Raw genomic sequence first — 14,240 nt, 5'->3', positions numbered from 1 at the left:
GGTGATGGGGGCTCAACTGAATTTGCATGAAATGTGACCAGTAGTGAAAGCTAACCCAAGAACCTAAAATATCCCTCAGTCAAATACTGTATTTACTTTAATGCAAATTGGAATTTAACTATAGTTCAAAGGAGAATACTGTGTGTGCAGCTGTAGTTGCTTTAGAAATTAAGATTTAACCTACAAAACATTTAAGCAGTTTGCAAACATCCTATATACACCACAACATGGAGCCTAAGTCAATTAATTCACTGTGTTGTCAGCAAGGTGTGATACCACAAACAACATTGAATTTATCTTCATTGTGCTGCACTGTTGGCCATGGTTTTGGATCCTTAGCAAATAAAACAATCCTATCAGTGTGGTAACATAAAATTAGGGGTATATAGCCTATATTGGCCTAATATGGGTGAACAGAAAACAAAGGTTTTCAAGCCACCAGCCATGATCACAAAGGTCTAACATCCCCAGTTTGTCATTTGATATTGATAATCAATATTTCTTGAATCAACATCTCCAGTTTGCCTTTAAAATAACAGCTTGTTTATGCTTCTCACTGGTCCAGATATAATAGTCATTAGGTACACTGGCACACTATTTGCCTTGAGTCGCGTTGTGCTAGGATTTTGTGTCATTGTGCCCTTAACACGCTGTATTATGCATCTTGCGGGGAAGGTTAAACCCGGGGAGAAGACTTCACGGTCAATAATGTCACATGCTTTGTGATTTGATGAAAGGTTCTATTTGTGGAGCCTGATGTGTATGGCTCCCTAATCAAAGACTTATATTTCTGTGACAACTAAAATAAATTACTCCATTACAATCGCCCACCTGCCCTCTCCACAGTATTGATACCGTTTTATTACCAGAGAGAGACAGATGGACAACACAGAAGACTGTGGCTAGTTACGGGAATGCTTGCGAATGTGTGCTCATGGACATGTAATGTCATGTCAGAACCTGCACAAAAGCAATCAAAAAAATTGATTCGGTAGAAGATTACACATGTTCAATTCTGCAAACATTTCTGAAATACATCACGGTGAAGGATAACTCCATAGCCTGGGTTCCAGTTTGGACCGGGCCTATTCAAATACTCCAGCCAATTTAGGCCTGCAAGCTTCACTTCCCCTATCAGCGAGTGAAAGAGAGGAGAATTTGGTCTGAAAGCCCAATCACACACAACGCTCTGAGTTCAGCAGGTGGGGAAGTAGCAGCAGCAGGCACCATCAGGCAATAATACAAAGTTAATGATGCAGAATGGTGTCTTTCTCCATACCAAAGAAGATGTCAATACAGGATGTTTAAGAACGCTGTTCCTAATTACGCTTTTTAAATTCACCACTGACGTGATTGATGATTTCAAAGGGAGGCATTATTGATCCACTTCACAGACAAGTCCCATCGATTGCAAGTCTAGAATGAATAAAAGTTTTTTTCCCCCTTCATCTCCCCCACTGAGAGTGAGATTGTACAATCAGAGCATCAGCGTGACCTACATGGGTAGTTTTGGAGCTAAATCACCTCTTTTAAAAAACAGCCTGAACAAGAACATATAGAGAAGTGATTGCTGGATTTAGGGACCTTGGGGGACCTTCAGGGCATCACGCAACAGTTAAAATCTCACCACTTTTTCATTTGCCAGATGTTAAAATTTCATCCATCCATTCATTAATCTGTGGGATATTTCACAAATAACATATCTGTGTTGGGACTGCTCAGCATGAAATAAGTTTCGGCTGTTTTATAGACAGTCAGCCAGCTGTGCAGCATCACGCCTCTCACAGCAATCAGCAGTGATGGAGTGATGGATGCTCTGACACACTGACAGATTGTTTTTTTCCCCCCACCTCTGCTCCCCGTTGACATGCCCCATGGCTCGTGCTTCTTATTCCACGGACTTTGTTATTCCTTGTGAGCAGCAAGGTCTTCTTATTAGTGGAGAAGCTGCCAGTTTCCTGCATTTCTAATGGCATTTTTCTATTAGTAAATCAACAAGAGAGGAAGCACTCTGACATCACCTGCAGAGAAAATAAATCTGCATATTCAGGGTGATTTGATCTATTCTCTATCAATACATTGTGTTCTGTTTGAATTATACCAAACAAGATTGATTAGCGCACTGAACTGCAGCACACACAGAAAGGTCTTCCATAACACCATGTTGAATCTCACTGGCAAGTGCACTTCAAATGGCAAAGTGGGCTACAGCTTATGATTAAATGGTCTGCAGGCGAAGCCTTTTTGTCTTTTTTTGTAGAGAGAGCTCTTTCTGAAGGCCAAAGTTAATGCAGTCATAGAAAGAACTCTGATACACTCCCACGTGAAATGGCCATGTGAGGAAAGCCCGAAGGGAGAAAAGGCCTTGAATGAATTTGAGAGGGAGAGAGTGGGAGGGAGGCAGATAGAGAGAAAGTTCAAACATTACTGATCCTAAAATATCCTTTTGGTTTCTGGTTCAATTGGAATTCGGCAGTAAGTGTCTGCTAAAAGCTCCATTTTTGTTGCCCTTCCATTGCTACAGAGCTTTTAGAGATAGATGATGACAGATTGTGAGCTACCTGATATCCTTCATCATCCTCCCCAGTGGAGGTGTTTGTTCCGCCCCGGGCAAGTCCTCGAGGACTAACAAACAGCCGGCTTGTTTGATGGACTATGGGGAGACATCTGCTCTGCCTGTCTTTGCCGTACAGAATGAAAACAACATGTTACAGTAATCAATCAATATGCAAACTGTGTCCTTTTGCACTGATGATTAACCTCACGGACTTAATGCTTTTCAAGTCATATGAGCTTGTCATTGTAAATCAGTGCTAAATAGTCATAGGGTGTGACCATGAGAGAATCATCTGCATGCTCGATACATCCTGAACAGCATTGTCACAACAGAGTTTCAAGCCCCCTCAGGGATAATCTCTGCTGTGTGTGCTCAAGGGACGAGAGGGGGAAAAAAAGACTGCACAGTGCAATCTGATTTGTGGTTGTAAGCTCGCCATCCCTCACAAAGTAATCGAAAGAAAATCAACCCAGCCAAAACATCCTTTCGAGCACTTTCCTCCATTTTGAACTGTGAGTTTCTCACATGGGGCAGGTGTGTCTGTGCGTTGTGATGAGCTAATGTGAATAGGATGATTTTAGCCCCTGAATATCTTTAATGCTGTAGACAAGTGGTTCCCAAACTGGTTTCCATGGAGTCTTGAGAGGAAAACAGAGCATTGGCTGCAAAATTATGCATGGTAGTCATTTTATTATCGTTTTTTAACAAATGAATACACATGTAAATGTATATTAATCTTGTTATTGATAGGTCTTTGTATCTTTTAATCTGACTTGAACGTTTTCTTTGACTTCAATTATTCATGTGTTTGACTATGATGTATTGGAAGACGTCCTTGGGTACAGTGAAATAAAATTTAATAACGTTTGTTTATTATTATAATTTACATAGTGGTTTCTAAACCTGAAGCCGTTTCCTCTTTAATAACCTCCTCTCCCTGCTAGTTTCTTTATAAATTGAATGATCTAACTCTTTCTTTAGCTCTCTTTTTATATATCTTTCCGTCTTTGCTCTTATGCAATCACTTTGTGGTCACTTAGACCCCGACCTGTCATTTCTGATTTAGAAACTGAGGCCTAATCTCCTGGTGCAGTCTTTGTGCATCAGTCCAGACAGCAGCACTGGGTAAACACTAACAACGTAAATGTAAATAGACCTAAATCAAGTCATGTCAGAGAAGATACATTTCAAACTGGGTTCCTCCGGGCGCCAGGTGGCAGTGGAGACTGCACACAAACCTCAGTGGGGACACTCCTCGTTGCGGAAGTCGTTTCTCGTTGATCAAAACAACATGGTGTCACCCTGTGGGCAATGTGAACGTAAACAGGGAGTCTCAGCTCAGAGAAGATAAACACCATCACACCAGCGGGAGGACTTTTAAAGCTCATGTATCTGAGAGCGAGTTCTCGGGTTGTCAGAGACGCCGCGGTCCTGTGCACACGGCCCCTCGTGTCTGCTCGACAGGGAAGTGCGTCATGGTTCCTCACAGCGGGTCAGTGACAAAGTGACGGGGTTTCTCCTCCTCATTTATATCTGTTAGTTTGTTCATTTCACCAAGGAAACACAGTGGGTCTCCAGTAAAGCGTGGCGTGATTACTTACTGGTGAAAACACAGTGAGGTTTGAAGGGATGATGGCGACTAAAAGAGAGCCCAGGTCTGCTCCTCCATGATTCTGATATGATGGTTTTAATATTCCCCATTAAAGCCTGTGTTCACTCTGACTGTGTAAGGAGAGATTACTGTGTTATAAACAGAACAAATTACAACACTAGTGGGAAATTTAGGAACTTTCTATTGGTCAATGGTACATTTACACCAGTGACTTCTCTGAATGACAAGGCAACATAAACCAATGTAAACACTAGTAACTTTAAAGGCATCTTTTAATACACATATTTAAAACACATAATCAGATTTAATGAAACTTTTTGAAGTGATTAAGTCCACCCACCGCTCAGAACTGTGTATTACTTGTTCCCTTACCTAAGTACAGTTCTGACACATAACGAAGTACATTACTTTTAATGTATTTTTTAAAGAAATCAATGAGTGAAATTGACCCATTGGTCCAATCAGAGCGTACAGGTAACATTAGACCCCGCCTCCTGCAGCAGCAGCATTAGTGGTGAAGAAGAATCACCTAAAATGTCGAGACTCGGCCATAATGATGTAGAACTGTTACTTTTCATACTTACAGTATCTATTAAGCAAGTGGTTACTTACTCTTATTCAAATAGAAAAGTGAATGTAGTACTTTTACTTCAGTACATTTTTGTTCTTTTACCTAAGTAAAATATTTGCGGACTTCGTCCTTCACATGACTGTTTTACTTTAATCCGCTGAAGTCTCCAGGTCACGTACACTGGGAATGAGTTAAGTAGGCGACAGCTCATTAACCTGCTGTTAAATGAACAATGTTTAAATATTTATATAATCTCTACTTTTCAGTGGAGAGGTAGATTTTTTCATTACTATTATGTCTTAAAATATTTCTGGATTTCTGAGGTTATCATTAAAATTTAATTAACTCTCCTACACTACATCCAACAGTCCAAACCTCAATGATATGTAGTTTTATTTTATAATGTAATTTAGCTTAATTTATCATTTAGAGACAACAAGCAAGTATTTACATTTGAAAAATTGGATCTAGCAAAAGTTTGACATTTCTTCTTAATAAATGACTAATCAATATTATTGGTTATTTTCTGTCAAGCAACATGGAGATCATACAAAAGTTTTTACATTCAGCATCTCCCACCAAAATGCACTGGCTGAATCCTGAAGGTCAAACAAATCAACTCCTCATAAATCATTTGCAAAGCTGATATTGTCAAATGAAAGTCATGAGTTGTTTACATCCATGTTTTCAGTCGTCTTGTTTACTGTCTTTGTTGGCATGTTACCACAACTTACTCTTCATCAGCAGTGTAAAACCAGCTGGAGAGAAGGAATTATACGGCCACATTTTCTTTCACAATACTAACAAAACAGTGTGAAAACATCGCTCTGTAGCCCTACCAGTGGAGTAAAACTCCACAGGGTACCTTTAAGGTGTGCTATTAAAATTGTGAAATATTTATAGCACATTTTATGTGACTTCTAAAGGCTACAAACACCCAAATACTTAGTTGGAAGGAGGTGTTTCTGTTATAAATTGTATGGCATGATATACACTTTTGGCAGAGAGCTTATGAATGCATAATAATACTGTGTCAGTTTAACATTCAGGTAAACACAATCAGTCAGTTACCTGGCAGCCCTGCTGGCAGTGAAGTGATGGATATGTCGATGTCTTTACAGGAAATGCCGCCTGCAGCAGAGGAGGGAGGAATGGATTTATCTTCACGCCTGCCTGTTTTATTACATCAGAGGCGTTTCTCAATAGACTGATGAAAGGCAAAGCAGCAGAAGCAGATGGCAGCTTTTATCGCCTCCCAGCATCAGTTCCGCCGGACAGCGGTAACCAGACCACTGCCTCAGAGATTTACATCCATCAACTCATCTAATCATTCTGGCCCAAATAGTGCTGACGTCATCCTTCCACCACTCTCATGTTCTCATTCCTGTTTTTACTGCAGTCACATCCACTTTTACTGCCCGTCTAATGACTAATTGCACTTTTGTTTTTTTTCCAGGTGAACAACTGTCTTTGCTGCTCAGACATCCAGACCAGCCTGACAACTCAAAGGTTTTGAAAGTGGCGATATTAGGTGCCCCGAATGCTGGGAAGTCCACGTTGACAAACCAGCTCCTTCGCACAAAGGTAGCTGTCTTAACTGGCTCTGTTTTAATCCGCCACTTTCTAATGTATCTCTCTTACTGAGGGGGGGGAGGAGGTGTTTTCACTTTGTTAAATGCAGTGTTCATTTCTTCAAGGTGTTTGCTGTGTCCAAAAAAGTGCACACGACACGGGCACGTGCTTTGGGCGTCCTAACAGAGGATGATACACAGATAGTAAGAGCTTTTTCCACCTCTCTTCTGATGCCTTTAATGTCATTTGAAAGCCAAATGCTTCAGTCAATACATACATATGTTATTTTTTTATAGATTTTACTGGACACTCCTGGTCTCACCACTCCTTCAAAGGTTAAAAGGTGATTTATTAGATTGTCACCATTATTTAAAGCCTGTAGTCTCCATAGTGTATAATCATACAGTGTAATGTATGAATGAACCCTCTGTTTCCACAGACATCAGCTAGAGAAGTCTTTGCTTGTGGATCCCTGGAACACAGTCAAAGAAGCTGACCTGAGTATTTTATTTTCTTATGCTCAGCCATTTGTACTTTAGTGTCATGGATTAAACGTTTAAGTGGAACATAGTGCTTAGTTTCAAAAGTTTATAATGGGAACTCTTCCAGTGGTCGTGGTGGTGGATGTGGCAGACAGATGGATGAGCAGGAAACTTGACTTTGAGGTGCTCAAATGTCTGGCCCAGCACCCAGACATCCCAGCAGTCCTGGTCCTCAATAAGGTATTCTGGCCTCACACTGTCATCAGAAGCTTTTACATCTACAGACACTCAAACTTTCATCTGCTTTATATATGTATTATTATTATTATTATTATTATTATTATTATTATTATTATTATTATTATTATTATTATTATTATTATTATTATTATTATTATTCACGGCTACATATACAGTTATTTAGCTGTACCTTATACTTACCAGGGTCCTGAAGCACCAGATGAAGATTTTTAAAGGATCAAAATGTTGTATTAGAACTGAAGTTAAAGGATAAAGATATTAATATTCAGTATATTTAGTGAATGTCAACAAATTCCATGAAAAGACCCAAAACAATGTATAAGTCTGTGTCTCAAATACTATTTGACTTCCTCATCCTGTCTGTGGCCTTGATCTCCAAACCCACTCGCTGCCACTGAAGATTTGAGTCTTGATAAACATAAAAGCATACACTGTATATTTTCATGCTTTAAAAAGTAAATCATTTCTGTTTAGTGCTTTAGAGAGTATTTACAACAGCAGGATTGTGTATGTTACCCAGTTCAACTGTGGCGTGGATTTGATGACAATAAGAAAAATATAGAGTATCAACGGACTTTCTTATGATATCCCACAGAAATATTCACCTAAACTGAGGTGTCTTATAGAGGCCTTCACTAATGCTCTTCTCCCTCTAAGGTGGACCTGGTGAAATTTAAGGACAAGCTGCTTGAGAGCACAGTAGAGTTGACATGCGGAGTGGTGAATGGACGCAGAATGCGGGTCAGGCCGGTGATCAAGCCTCCATTGGCTGAAAAGAGGCCAGAGAGGGATTCAGAGTTGTCGCTTGACGAGGACATCGCAGGGCCCGAGGGTAGCAGTGAGCCAAACTCTACACTGAACAAAGAGCAGCTCAAGGCGCTGAGGAGCCAGCAGGGCTGGCCTCACTTCAAAGATGTCTTCATGCTGTCTTCTGTGGACAAAGATGACGTGGAGACACTGAAGGTACGGATTAGATGTGAAGCCTATATAACATCCTTCAGAGCCATAATACATGATTATTGTGCTGGCTGGCACTGCTTCTCTTTGGCTATGTGTCTGATGTCAGATGGTAGTGAGGATGATATTACCCGCAGCAAGTTTTTTCAGGTTTGGGAGAGTCAGAATTGAGTTTTTGCAAGAATCAGATTCGTGCTCACAGCGGTCAATTGTCCCAAACAGAAATGCAAAGCTCTGAACATGTCTCCTCGTGCGTCAAGATTACATACAAAGTCAATGCAAAGGCATGTCTAGATGCGGATTTGCGTCAAGACCCTTGGGCATCGTGTTTGGGGCATTTGATGTGAAATTTCCACCGTGATGATGTGAACACACCATTAGGCTCGTCACCTCTGCACTAGATTATATTTGATATAAGCATATAAACCTATAGCAAACATACAAAATAAATGTTAAAAACCTCTGTTATTATAACCCCCTACCTCCAAATGACAATTAGAACACAAACTGAATACTTAAATGACACATAACACAATTATTTGTTTACCAATTACCAAATTTACTTTTTAACCCTTGCACATGATTACAACACAATACCTTTGTACATGTCTGTTATATTTTTAGGTCGTTTTTAGTTTTACAAGCACAGACAGAGACAGTAGCTTTAATTAAGCATTAGGTAATTCTCAATGGGCCTCATTCACCAATATCTTTGTAAGAATTGTCTTTAATTTGTTCTTGAGAAGGTTTCAAAGAAAACTATGTCAGAGTCATGATGCGTTCTTAAACTGCAGAATTGTTCGCATTTGTGTTCTTAAGTTGAAAGGGCGTCCTAGTTTTCCCTAATTAGCATATGCAAACGCCCCGCAAATGCCCATGAAAGGGCATGAGACTGCAATGCCGTGTGCATACAGAGAAATCACAGAAATTGAAAAGAACATTTAAGAAGCCAGGAATGATTAAACTAAATCAAAAATCTAAAGAGGCCACTGCACTGGACCCAAACCGATAAAAAAGCTGTTATATTTTGTAGTGTCAGCAGTGGACATAAAATAGCACAAGAAACGATACATGGATGCAGTTACACGTTCAGTGAGAGGGGAAAGGAAGATGCACAGAGTTATCTGAGCTGGAGCAGCGTATCATTGGAAACAGCACGGCAGGTGAACCCTCAGCTGAGCATCTGTGGATACTCGACCTGAGCCTGACAGGACCCATTAGGACTGGACACACCTGTTCAGACAAAATGCTTTGAATAATATTCGGGTTCAGGTCCCACTTGGTGCACAGTGCGCACAAAGGGAGCACTGCACCCACAGGCCTGACGTGTGGTGCGGTTTCATCTCCTGAGACATCTTTTGTCTCAGAACAGAAATAAACTCAGAATTAACAGGCTACAGTTGGATGAAACATTTTAACTTAAAGCTATAGCAGTAAAATAGTAGTGTGTAGTGTGTAAAAAACCTAACGATGGTTGATTATTTTTGTGACTAATTATTCTCCTCTTCAACAATTCCATGCGTCTAAAAATGTTTTAATGTGCACTGTCTGTTTTTAATATAAAGATTTTAAAATATAATGGTAATTTGAATCTAAGTTCATTTTGTTGTAGTCTAATGTCTGCCGTGGTTTTATTTCATCCTTTTAGAGCTACTTCATGGTCGCCGCCAAGCCAGGATCGTGGCAGTACCACAGTGAGGTCCTGACGGATCAGAGTCCTGAGGAAGTTTGCACCAACATCATCAGAGAGAAGCTTCTGGAGTATCTGCCGCAGGAAGTGCCTTATTCAATGACACAGGTGTCTAATTCTGCAGGGACCCTCCACAGCACATGTGATAATAAGCTGACAGCAAAATGACAACACCTATTACATCCCACTGCTCGGATTCTGAGGCCTATTTAAAGCCCTTCATACTCACTTTCACTCTACATGCTGACATGAGCATTGATGCACCTACTGAACCCAACCTCCACCTGCTTCACTCCTGCTTTTCATATGCACTATGGTCATTTTGTCAATGATGTTGCTTATCATGTTGGTGTGTATTTATTGCAGGGAGTGCTTATCTCTGCCAAGGCCCAACAGTGCCCAACTTATACATTGCTAATATTGGGCTGTTTTTGTTTTCAGGCTATTGAGCTCTGGCACGATGGAGAAAATGGTGAACTGGATATTTCAGTGAAACTTTATGCCAAGAAAGAATCTCACATGGTACGTACATTTACTCTGTTTTATCACGCCTATGTAATAGGTTCTTGTTATGGCTCCATGCCGGCGGCAGCCAGTGGCCAGTGCATTCTCACGATGGCTCTTCTGAAGTTCAGTGCATGTCTGAAGGCAGCTTATTTTTTCTGGTTTTCTGTGGGAGGATTTTTCCAAATTTTGTACAAACGTTAAGTTGGACTGAAAAACTGATTGATTGGATTTTAGAGGTCAAAGGTCCAGGCCAATGTGAACTGACAAAACCACATTATTTGCCTAGTGAATGGGTTATCTTAAGAACTCCTTGGGAGAATCCTTTCAAATTTGGCACAAATGTTTCCTTAGACTCAGGTATAAACTGATTAGATTTAAGTGGTCAAGCTCAAGGTCACGGTGGCCTCACAAAAAATGTTTTCAGCCTCTTAAACATGTCATCTCAAATCTGACTCTTGTAAACTGAAACTGCACTGGTTGGCGGAGGCGTACGACCGCAGGGTGGTCATTTTAGTTTTTTATGAGGTTTGGCTGCTGTAACACTCCACTTTCACTCTGGGGTTAATCCATCTATTTAATATTTGATGTGGGTAAATTTAGAATTTTTGTTGTATTGGAAGAAACGGAAAACAGAAGTTCTTTTGTTCACATCACATGTACTGTGAATGCAGCACAAACCAGAATGACACTCAGTAGAGCACATACCTCTGTCAAGGCTCAAAAGTCAAGCTGCAACAAAATTCACAAAATCATATATGTCAGTTCCCTAATTGTGCCGGATTCTTTTATCAAGATCAATGAATTATGGGAAATTACTGAAAATGTTAAAAAAAAACGCTCTATCTCACAATGTTAAAGAAAGTGAAAACAAATCCTGAATCCATCCCTTGGTCCGGATCTGTGCCAAAATAAAAAAATGTGGCCTATACCTCATCCTTCCAGAAAGATTCAAGAAAATGGATTCAGTAGTTTTTGCATAATCTTGTTAACAGACAGCAAATCTGCAAATGAAAACAGAACCTCGTTGGTGGAAATCAAACTAACTCAAGTGGGCTGAGAAGTGGGAAAAAGACATGTGAAGCTTCTGGTATTTATTTGCTGCCCCCCCTTTCACATACCTTGAGGTTCCTCTTTCTTTGTGTTTTTAACTAGTAAATATTTGAGCAGCTTTTCTAAACCATACATATTTGATGACAAAGAATATTTGAAGCTACATCTGTGCCACTGAAATGTTTCAAGGCCAGCGACCTCTGAGAGTGAGTGAGTCAGGCCTGCACCATTCTACAGCTTTTCCACTCAACAGAGGAATAACTCCAGAGGTGTAAACTGTTTTAGAAGTCAGGGGGATGACCGACCACAGGAATCAAATCTCATCTGCTTCATCAACAGTTCCTTGTACAAAGATATTTCTTCAGTTCTCTCTGAGGAGATGGAAAATGAAAATGGAAATTTGAGTGCAACATTCTCTTAAAAATGTTTTAATCTTTAAATGCAGTTTGGATGAATACAGTTAAGAAATATTTTGCGGTTGCATTTTTACCATATACTGTAGTTTGTGGTGACATGGTGCTTGACATCATCCTTTAATATGCATGCATTACATTATCTTAAGCTTGAATTTACTAAAACGTATATGTATACTGTATTTATACCATTTCCAACCTTTTAAATCCAAAAATATGTTTTTCAAATGTTCTTCCTGCAGTAAAATACAACCAATGACCCTGTCCATTCACTGGTGCTCTGTGTCTTGTGTCTGTAGTCAATGGTGATCGGCCCAGCTGGCCAGATGGTAGCACGGATCGCCCGAGAGGCGGGCGAGGACCTGAGCCAGGTCTACCTGAGGGATGTGAAGCTGAAGCTCTCGGTCAAGCTGAGCAAGTGAAGAGGGTGGAAGTGACTTTAAGCGGTGAAATCCTAAAGAGATGAAGAGGCGGGGACGGATCAGGCTGGATTTCTCCACAAAGGACAAACGTTAAGAGTCAAAGGATAAAATCCTGTTTGAGTCTGAGGTGGAGTTATGGGACGGCAAAAACTGTATCCACAAGCCCAGAGCTCCCACTGAACTGAAGTTTGACGTTTGCATCAGCAGCATTCTGTCAGGCAGTCGTATAAGTCCTATTTATTTAAGATTAAACAAATAATCTGATAAACAGTGGTAGAAAATGTGATAAAACTGTTATTGTTGTAAAATAAACCTTTGCTATAAATGTTTTTTAGATTTGCTGGAGGTTATTTTATGTTTTTGCATGATAGCTGACAGTCGAAGATACAGGGAAAGAGAGATGGGGGTGACATGTGACAAATGTCCCCAACTGAGGCTATTTGAGGGACCTTGAGGCCATGTGATGCATCAGGGAAATGGAGAAAACATGTTAATGAAAAGCAGCTTACGCAAGCGACAAAGTGTAATGAATTATAGACATTTATTTATCGCTGATATATTTTAGGTAACAAACACAACGAAGACTCTCATCAAATGGATGTTTTGACTCAAGTTGACGCTGCGTTTACGACTGAGCAGATTTGGCGAGGTGTGAAAAGGCTGATGGTTTATCTTTGGCTCTCAGGGCTCTTTACTTGGCGGGCGCCACGTGCGAACACGGCCTGTAGATAAACTGAAGTGTGACCTGCGCAGTTGGTGTTCACTCAGATGTCCCTGATGTACCATCCACCCCTGTTCCCCGCACTCCCACATTACTTTAGCCCTCTCCACTTGGCTTTGAAGTGTGGCCATCCATCGCTCTGACTATCACTTTTTGTTCTGCTGCTCCTTTCTTTTTTTCCTCCCTGCCCCCTCTCCCTCCCCCTGATTTTTTTTTGGCTCTTATAAAGCCCAGCACTCCCCCTGAGGGCTGAATTGTCTCCCTAATGGATGGCAAAATGGAGCACTAACCTGATGCTAAAATGGGTCAGATAATGGTGATTAGATTCATTCCTGCTGCCTGTGAGTTAACTCGACAGTTACGCTATCCGGCGCATCTTGATGAATAACCAGCCAGTGGCCCAAAGCGAGGGTGAAGGGAGGAGGGGGGAGAGGCCTTGAATGTCTCACAGAAGCTGTGTCAACCCCTCCAGCTCCTTCTGCAATGGCTGCTTCCCAGTGATTAGACAAGCCGGGTGCGCAGCAGAGATCGCCACTTAGACAACCCAACTGCTGCTTGAAAAACATCATGACTGATTTCGCTGGCACATTAAAGCAAATCTACAAACACAAGATGTTTAGAATGCTGATACCCTGCTTTAAATGTGACTTAAACAAAACAAAGAGGTGACATATAATCTTTATTTCACATGCATCCACAAGTACATCTAAGAATGGCATCAGAAGCTCATTAATAACACGTCCATCACAGTCTTCTCCTGCTTGATCCTGATGACATTGAGCGAGGGCCATAGAACCCTTACCTTTACTTAAACTCAGTAATGGTAACGGTTTGACGGCCCTCCTCTGTAGGGTTCTGCAGCCTGCAGTCAGTTGAGCCTGAGTGTGTGCTGATAGGATCCAGAGCGGGAATGAAACCCTGGATAGTACATCATCTATACTGTAGTGTCTCTATAACAAACTTACAGTATAAGATGATATCCTGTCCAGGGCACAAGACAGAGGCGTTAGCAGCATGTTATTGCAGTCTGTGAGACGAAGGAAGAGAAGGTCAATCGATGGAAATAAAATGTTAGAAATATTGGTAAAGAAACTATTAAATTAACTTGACATGTATTTATATACTGAAGGAAACCACTGTTTTAAATAAAGTGTATCATTACACAGCCTCAGCATCCTCTCTGTTGCGTACTCACCTTTTGTTGCATCTTCTGTTGCTCGCTGACACTTTTCTCCCCGTGTTTTAAAGCTGCTTCTCGTCCACGTCAGGTTCACGATCTCCTAACTGTTCTTCTGTGGGGCCGGGCCCCTGCACTTAAAGGCCCCCTGGCTCATTAGCATACTGCGATGACATCTGGGGTGGACCAGACATTATGGGCTGAACTTTTTCTCTTATCTGGTCCAAACCTGACGGCCTCTGTCCACT

The 14,240-nt window shown here is 40.9% G+C and overlaps 1 protein-coding gene and 1 long non-coding RNA gene across 2 annotated transcripts; one reads left to right on the top strand and one right to left on the bottom strand.

Moving 5' to 3' along the window:
* Window positions 1–3,816: 3,816 nt before the first annotated feature.
* Window positions 3,817–12,423, top strand: eral1 (Era-like 12S mitochondrial rRNA chaperone 1). Its single transcript, XM_035179133.1, has 11 exons — window positions 3,817–4,049; window positions 5,862–6,020; window positions 6,197–6,324; window positions 6,438–6,515; window positions 6,609–6,655; window positions 6,752–6,813; window positions 6,922–7,034; window positions 7,713–8,018; window positions 9,661–9,810; window positions 10,144–10,224; window positions 11,972–12,423. Exons 1-11 carry the CDS (start codon window positions 3,944–3,946, stop codon window positions 12,092–12,094), a joined length of 1,353 nt encoding a protein of 450 aa, XP_035035024.1. The 5' UTR covers window positions 3,817–3,943; the 3' UTR covers window positions 12,095–12,423.
* Window positions 12,424–13,481: 1,058 nt separating this feature from the next.
* On the bottom strand, window positions 13,482–14,240 carry LOC118122422. Its single transcript, XR_004698467.2, has 2 exons — window positions 14,011–14,240; window positions 13,482–13,796 (listed from the first exon to the last, which is right to left on the bottom strand). It is a non-coding gene; the product is annotated as an uncharacterized LOC118122422 (long non-coding RNA).

The sequence above is a fragment of the Hippoglossus stenolepis genome, chromosome 15, assembly GCF_022539355.2.
Source record: "Hippoglossus stenolepis isolate QCI-W04-F060 chromosome 15, HSTE1.2, whole genome shotgun sequence".
Classification (NCBI taxonomy): Eukaryota; Metazoa; Chordata; class Actinopteri; order Pleuronectiformes; family Pleuronectidae; genus Hippoglossus; species Hippoglossus stenolepis.
The sequence above is the reverse complement of the archived record's forward strand: the minus strand, read 5'-3'. Positions and strand labels throughout refer to the sequence as shown.